The sequence below is a fragment of the Arachis ipaensis genome, chromosome B03 (assembly GCF_000816755.2).
Source record: "Arachis ipaensis cultivar K30076 chromosome B03, Araip1.1, whole genome shotgun sequence".
NCBI lineage: Eukaryota > Viridiplantae > Streptophyta > Magnoliopsida > Fabales > Fabaceae > Arachis > Arachis ipaensis.
Window position 1 is genome coordinate 736,320 of NC_029787.2, and position 8,178 is coordinate 744,497.

General features: G+C 37.4%; 1 protein-coding gene and 1 non-coding gene across 3 annotated transcripts; one reads left to right on the forward strand and one right to left on the reverse strand.

The window, feature by feature from the left end:
• On the forward strand, positions 3,131–3,212 carry TRNAS-AGA. Its single transcript has one exon. It is a non-coding gene; the product is annotated as a tRNA-Ser (tRNA).
• On the reverse strand, positions 3,346–7,497 carry LOC107629436 (probable magnesium transporter NIPA1). 2 transcript variants are annotated; one of them, XM_016332232.2, is made up of 9 exons: positions 7,148–7,491; positions 6,686–6,889; positions 6,397–6,453; positions 5,730–5,820; positions 5,459–5,619; positions 5,231–5,358; positions 4,998–5,135; positions 4,389–4,481; positions 3,346–3,886 (listed from the first exon to the last, which is right to left on the reverse strand). In XM_016332232.2, exons 2-9 carry the CDS (start codon positions 6,810–6,812, stop codon positions 3,713–3,715), a joined length of 969 nt encoding a protein of 322 aa, XP_016187718.1. In that variant the 5' UTR covers positions 6,813–6,889; positions 7,148–7,491; the 3' UTR covers positions 3,346–3,712. The 2 variants fall into 2 exon arrangements, with proteins under 2 accessions (XP_016187718.1, XP_016187719.1); XM_016332233.2 differs by lacking the exon at positions 4,389–4,481 and having other exon boundaries at positions 7,148–7,497.

Consider the following 8,178-nt stretch of genomic DNA (forward strand, 5'->3'; position numbering starts at 1 on the left):
TGGCTTATCTATTATTCAATTATTGTGTTTTAATAATATAAATTAAATTATAAATATTAAAATATATATATATTAATAAGCTGGGGAGAATGAAGATCTGATTTGGTCAAAAGACACGGGAGCGTTTAATGGGATTTTTTTTTTAGACTGCAGGTGAATATTATGATTCAAGGGTTTCTATTTTTGGTAAGTTTCTGTCTGATATTCAAGGCTTTAATGCTCACAATGGTGGTTTTTCTACTGAAAAAGAAATAGTGGAAATTCAAGTGGTGCAATAATTGGTTCATGCCTGTCAATGGAGCTGATCGAAGTCTGACCCAATGGGTGCAATATAAGAATATGACAACACTATTGTTACCAGAATAATCATTAGTTAACTCAAGTTTCCAACAAGACATCATGAATCATGATTCAAGAGGACTCATGTAATGTGCACAACTTTATCAATATTATTATTAGCTTTGTTGACAACACACCTCAGTAGAAGATCTATTTCTCCCATTAATTATTATAAAATAAATGTGCAAATGATATTTATTATACATAATAGCTAAAACAACAGCAAAAAAAGACAGAAATAAGAAGTGGCATAATAATATATGCATGGGTGTGTCTTCACCAAACAACAAAGCTTTTCTGAATAGTTTGACTCTTGATAAACTCAATCAACCAAGTGAAAATGGAGTAACTATAAGCTTAGATACATCTCTCAACTTTCCTCTATCTAACCTTCAAATTTTCACTACTATCAAGCACACAGGAATACCAGAACTGACTTCAGTGACTTGTACAGAACACTTGGTAAGAAAGCAAGATAGGAATTTTTTCAATTCATTGCAAGCATCATATAGATGATATCGCACTACAGGGTATAGAGTATTCTTAGAAAAAACAAATGAGTTAGATTGTAAATTAAATTCCTCATAACATTCATCCTTCAATGGACAAGTTAGTGAATTCCCGGTTTAGATAGTCTGGATAGAATCATAGAAGCATTGATGAGATATATTAGGTAAAACAAGTTTCATAACTCAGTAAGGAAGAAACAAGGAACAAAATGCATTATTATATATATAGAGATAGTTACATCAAAAATGTTTAAAACTAGACAGAGTGTACAATCATACCTAACTGAAGAGATACATAAGTACAGTTAAGAATGCGTTCGACAGTTATGTGCAATTTTATGTCTCCTCTTGTAAATGAAATGATCCTTGGACATTACAGTAAATGTGGGGGAATGCATCATCCATCAACAATGAATTGATCTTCTTGATTGTCTCCCTCAACCCTGGTGTCACCATGAACCATTCCGTTTACATGATGCAAATTTTGCATCATTTGTGAAAGATAATGGTTGCTAGCACTAGTATGATCAGATAAACCAGCAGGTTGAGCAGTCCATTGTGAGAATATACCAAGTAACTGGCTAGTAAGGTTTTGTTGCTCATGAAGTATTCGGGTTTGCATTTGGCCCATCTCTGCTCGGTGCTGATTTAGCATCTCATCAACCCTCTTCTTCCATTCTAGCCTCCTGCAATTCATTCTCTCTTCCCGTTCCCTCTCACGAATCAACTCTTCATCTCTTCTTTTCCTTTCCATCTCTTCGTTCTCCTTCTCCATAGCTTCCCACTTAGGCATCCACTGCCTCCTTGCCTTCATCCTATCCTTCTCCCTCTCCTCCAGTCTCTTCTCCCACTGCTTATCAAGCTCCACTCGGACGTTCTCCCTCCTTTGTCTCTCCCTTTCTCTATCCATCTCACGCTGCTCAAATCGAGCCTCCATTTCCCTCAACTGTCTCAGCTGGTTAGCTAGAAACCTCCATGCCTTCTTTTCCATCCCCTTAACCACCTTCCTCTTCTTCTTCAAATTCAACCCCGTCAATTCCCCATTTTCACACACATACCCGTTCTCCACATCATCCCTCGCTCGACTGCCACCACTCCCATTACAATTCTCCTCCCCTTCCTCAACATCATACTCAAACCCCAAACCCATCACTTCATTGTCCATAGCAGCCCCAAAATCCCCATCCTCACCATGACCAATCTGCTCAAACTCAACTATATCCATTTCCCCACCCCCACCACCACCACTACCATCAATAAACCCATCTCCGTGATCATGATCGTGATCTCGATCCCCGTCAACGACCGCCATCAAATCACCACCACTACCATGACCACCAACACCAAGTGGGACATCCCCAAACACATCCTTGTACCTCAGAAAATTAGACCAATGCGTGAGTCCCTCCACCCAATCAAAATCACCATCACAATCCCCACCGTGAGAAGAACCGTTCTCCGACCCGGAGAACTCAGGCTTCTTGATCTTCTGCTTAACAAGGAGGTACTGGTGGCGCATGTTCTGCACTTTTGTGGACACGTCCTTCCAGGACCACTGCCAAGGGAACGCGACAGGGTCGCGGAGGTGGTGGATCGTGTTGACGTGACAGGCGATTGGCTTGAACTTCTTCTCGCGAGTTCTCATCTTCGCCAGCGTGCCGTCACCGACCATCTCGCCATACTTGTCGATTAGGGTTTTCTCCTCCGCTTCCGTCCATTTCTTCCGTCGAGGAGGAATCATCTCAAACCAATCCCGATTACGGTAACGTTAACGGTCACGGCGGTGAAGTTGGTGTTGGTGATGCTGCCTCCTTCTTCTTCTTGTTCGGCTTCGTCAAGCACCAAAACCTTGTCGTGTATCGATTCTGATTGCATCGAGAACGGGAAAATAGCGCAACTCGCTTGAATTTTGATTGGTTTCGAATTCAGAATTTTAACCTAGCGAATGAACGATTGATTGTCTCTGAAAATGGAGAGGAGCAACATGATGGCGGTGGTGGCTTACCTAGTGGAGCTTCGGAGGAGGAATCCAAATAGAAGGAGCTGGGCGCTGAGTGTGGTAACAACAATGATTTTCGCGGAAAGTTGGATTTTTCCTGAGGAAGTGAAACTAGTTGATGTGGCTAACTGGGGTGGGATTGAAACTCACAAGCACTCGTGTGCAAAGAAAGCAGAAAATTTCCCAGCTAATTTTACTTTTGCTTTCTTTCTTTTTATTTTTCTTTTCTTCAATTTTTTAAAATAAAAAATTTAAAAATATTTTTAGAAAATTTTAAACAACTGTGGGCATGCCGGAGTGGTTATCGGGCATGACTAGAAATCATGTGGGCTCTGCCCGCGCAGGTTCGAATCCTGCTGCTCACGTTTTATACTTTTATTTATGAATTAAGATTACAATCCATTATTTGTGCCTGTACTATTGCCCATTTGGCCTACAAGAATACGAGTTCAATCAAATTTTTAATTTTCATATGCAAACATGAAAAGGCAACAAGAATAAACTATAACAGGAACTTCTAAATAGGTTAAAACTTGCAAAGATCATAATCTCATGTTCACCCAGATTATTGTTAGTCTTTTGGCCAAGAATAAAACAAAAGTATCTGTTTCCATAATTTATTTCTACGAAAAAGAAAAATTATTCAATAGGAAAGACTAGGAGAAACTAAACTGTGGCATGTATCTATCTACAATTTCCAGCTATGCTTCCTGTAATCTTTCAAAGATGATGTATTCTTGGCTTTGCCATTTTTCCATTACAGCTTCATCTTTGAAAGAGCATTTAGCATAACCTTCATCAGATTTTTCTAAAGGGGAAAAGACAACCACTGCCGCACAGCAAGGTTTTAAAAGAAGTCCACCGCCTATATTGCTTCTGAGTCGTTTCTAGTGTGTTCTGGAGTTATGAACACAGGGGGAGGAAGTACCGGTTTCTCTCCCATGTCCTTAGTTTTGTGAAGGAGAAAAGTCCCGGATAAAATCGTGACAAAGCCGCACATCTCAGTGGCGATTTGCGATGCATTTTGCGAGGCCCAGTCCTGCACAGCACAAAAAAGAAACCACCAAAGTAGAGAAGAACTTCATTTGCAAAGTGCCAATACAGATTTTATGTGAAAACAGATCACCAGATTTCAAAGTATAATCTTGGAGTCTTGGTCTTTGAAATACAAATTAGAACCTCATTCTGAACAGAGTAGATTTATTTTTCTCTATATTCTAACTCTAGCACAGAGTGATCACTGGCTCAACTAATCAAATTCACATAATATGAAAATTCAGTGTGCCTAAATTTAGATGTCCATGTTCTCTAAAAAGTAGCCAGAGAGTACTGATTTATTGTTAATACCATAGGTAGTTATGTTTATCACATTTTCCACCTATGTTTTATCTTTCAATTTTACTTTGGCATGCACTCTGAAGAAGGCATTTTTATTTCCACAAACTACTAGATTTGAAGATAGTATCGCAGCTCTAAATTCTAAACAAAAGTAACAAATGTTTGGAACAAAAAATTCATAAGGGGCACAAAGGTAAAGTCACCTTAAACATGATCATGCTGGCAAAAATGGTAAATGTTGTAAACATGACATAGTAAACTGGTGATACGACAGCAGTGTTGAAAGTGTCCAATGCCTGCAAATGTTTCCAGATTAAACTAACTGCATTACAACTTACTTAGAAAGGCTCTTATCCCAAACTGCTAACTCAACATACTTATTTTAAAGACACAGACAGAATGCCAAAATGAGGTGAAGTTCTACCGTGAGTCCACTGGAGATACTAGAATAAATAAGATGCCATGCCATTCCTAGAATATTGCATCTCAAGCTTTATTCATCCGGGACAAATCAATTGTAATTGGGAAAAAACACTACAAAGCCTCTTGTTTAAAACTTTTTCAAAATGCTATATACTGAATTACACAATGAAAGCGGGGTCATTTAGCTAGTGATATCATGACAGAAACCTCAAAGAGAGAGAATGCATAATCTTTTTTTTTAGAAAAAGCCATGCAAATCACCATCTAAAACTGAGTCAAATTCTGCAAATCCTAGAAACAGCAGAAATGACTCTGGTTCTAATTCTCCAATAATCAGCAAATAGAATAGAATACATTACATCACTGATAAATATAATTCCAAAGATTACCTTGTTCAAGTAGTTAATCTGTAAAAGACAACATCCTAACACGATCAGTGTAAAAAACCAGGTCTGAAAGTACTTGAATTGATTTGTGCCTTCAAATGTAAGCTTCAGAGCTATTCCTACTGCTTTCACGCTCATAACCTATAGTATGCAACAACAAAGAAACAACAATAATTTTGACCATGCTAAGTTTATATGGTCAACCATGACGCATGAGAGTTGAAGATAATTAGTACCGTAATTGAGCCTGTGAAAGAACATATTCCAATATATACTATCATATGGGTCTGTCCATAGCGTGGAACGCAATAGAAAATGAGAAAATTAACCACAATGATCATAGCACAAGTGTACAAAATAAAACCTGTTCATGAGAAAAGAGGGGTGGGGGGGCAACGTTAGCCACACATATATGAATTGCTTGGAAGGAACTAGAAACAAAGCAATTAACGGTGAAAGCATACCTGGCTCTGTAGCAAGCTCCCAAACTTCCTTGACAGAGTGAATGATTCTTTCATGTGGAGCATGCAAAACAATAGTTGTAGATCCAACCACACAAAGAGCACATCCAAGCACACCAAAGATGTGCAATCTCTCTTTCAAGATAAAGTGAGCTAGCACTGCACTGCATCATGATATGAGTTCGTAAATTTTTCCGGCATCCACATTTTTATTATTGAAGTAACAATATGCCTCTCCTAAAAGTTATGCTATGAAGAATACCATGTCTCTTACCTGAAAATGATACTTAAGGCTCCTAAAGGGGTTACAAGAATCGCAGGTGCAAATGCATAAGCTGCAAAATTGGCTATTTCCCCAACTATCACTGCAAAAATTTAGACATCTATACAGAATTAGTTGAAAAAATTCCCTAAGAGAAAAATAACTACAGAACACTAAGAGTTAAGATGGGAAATTTTCTAGATAAAAGGCCTCAGCTAAGTATATATCTAAAACATGATAGATTCATGTAAGGGATCTAAGATAGTGGTGATCACTTCAGAATAGATGCTTTATTCTTTTGTGACACTGAAAAATTTAACATGTGCCAATTATGTTTTTCCCTCTTCCGGTCTTCCCCCTTGCTTTTGAGAGTAAAAAAGGGGCAGTGTCATTTTACAATTGCTTATCAAAGAATTACGTGAACCTTAGTGCCAAAGAGGTTAAGAAAAGTCCAATAATGTATTTCCTTTTTAATTAAAGATATTTCAACTATTTGAAATGCTTATGAAGACCAAAGAAAGATGAAACTTATCATCAAGTAATACAGCACAACATGCAAACACAACTTGTGCCTGAGGAATGTTACAATAAAATTAGGTAGCTTATACACTAAACAAAAGGGGCTGGGTTTCAGCTTTCAATACAGTAAAGGAAACAACCAGGGAAAAAAATCACTTACTTGAGATCATTCCAATCCACCAAAACGGTTCAAGTAGGTATGAATGCCCTCCAGTGGCTGACCAAACCAAAACAATTTCATTGATATTAGATATATTGATCTGATCTAATAACATAGCAAAAAGTGACAGTGACAGATAAAAGATAACTTAGAGAGTATGCTGAATAGACAAGAGACAATTGCCGCATTCTAAGGTCAAGTATTTTCAATAACACAGATGATAGCATGATATGAAAATTTCAACAGAAGAAAAAATAGGGATAATTGATGATGAGATCTATATATGAACCTGCTCTTTTCCCTGTAGTGGCTGCTCTTCGAAGCCCCATCTTCTTGATTATGAAGCTAGAACCAATGAAAACGCTGGACGAAACGGCCAGAATAAGGCCAGTAACATTGTCCTTGGTTGCCTCCATATATCACAATAATCACAATAATATACTAAGAAGCAGCTACAACAGCTCGCTCAACAAATTCACCTTTAGCTATTGATCTATCATCATGAACAAAAAAGTCGCATATTACACATACATCTTAAATTAAGAAATCAAACAGGATCGAAATTCGAACGTGAATTCACACAAATCATGAATCATGACATGAAAAGCAGTAACTGGATAGAAATTACAAGATCCGTGCTAGCGAAGGTAACTACAGTTCTCGAATCAGATTAGTTGAATTCCCCGTAACAGGATCTAGGTACGAGTGAGTGACAGAGAAGAAACACGATGATATGAAGAGAGATACGTACCTTCGGAAACAAGTTGGTAATGGGAGCTAGAAGAGCATGATTCAGAAGAAGAGAACGTGGAATTGAAATGAGTCCGTTACGCATGCATCCCCTCAAGAAATAATGATTTTCAATTTTTAATTATTGTTTTTTGAATTTTTGAGATTTTAAGATCGTCCGCAACCCGCGTGTTCCAATGCGAAATTGTTATAACGTGTTGTTTCGCTGTATTGTGTGACACTCTTGTGTATATATATCTCCGAGTGTGAGAGCGAGTTTTGTTGATACATTGCCTCTCCACTTTCCACTCAAGTATGATACATTTAGAATCACAAGAACCTAAGCCAATGGCATTTGGACAGATACTAATTTGCGAAGACCACGGATACTTTATACTTCCACAATAATAATCTATCAATATTGGACATCTTCTCATGTGCATTGCCCATAATATATATATATATATATAGAGAGAGAGAGAGGAGTGATAGGGCCAGCAGAATTTCAATTAGTTATCATCAATATTTTTAATAGTGTGAGATGACATTTAATGGTGTAGGATTAATTATTTTTCTTTTGATGGTTAAGTGCTGATCAGATTTTAACAAAAGTGCTTGTCTCGGTGCCTCCTAGATTTTTTCATATGAGCAATGTTAGGGGCCAGCAACTTTGGTATTTTGTAACCATCAATTGGCCATCAATAATGTTTTTAATGGTGTGAGATTACATCTAATGATGAGAAATCACTCACTTTTCTTTTGATGATTAAGTGCTGGTCAGAAAACACAAAAGTTGTTGGCCCCTAGACTTTTCCTTTTCATATATATATATATATAGAAAAGTCTAGGATACACACGGTATTTTTCAGCTCAATAGGCCAATGATTAAATTCATCGTGAATCTGAATTCTATTTAAGAGTCTATTACTAACTAAATTAATTATATTTTAATTTGCTAACGAGTTATAACTCAAATGTCATAATTTCTTTGTCATTATATTTTAATGTCATCTAAATGTTGGGGGTTCGAGACTCACTTTACTGGTTGCTGCA

Excerpts from the sequence above, each read along its gene's own strand:
- LOC107629436 (XM_016332232.2), bottom strand. The coding sequence starts at position 6,812 with ATGGAGGCAACCAAGGACAATGTTACTGGCCTTATTCTGGCCGTTTCG. Across the intron at positions 6,454-6,685 it reads CACTACAGGGAAAAGAGCAG|CCACTGGAGGGCATTCATAC; the intron begins GTTCATATATAG and ends TGGTTTGGTCAG. Across the intron at positions 5,359-5,458 it reads GGAGCTTGCTACAGAGCCAG|GTTTTATTTTGTACACTTGT; the intron begins GTATGCTTTCAC and ends TCTCATGAACAG.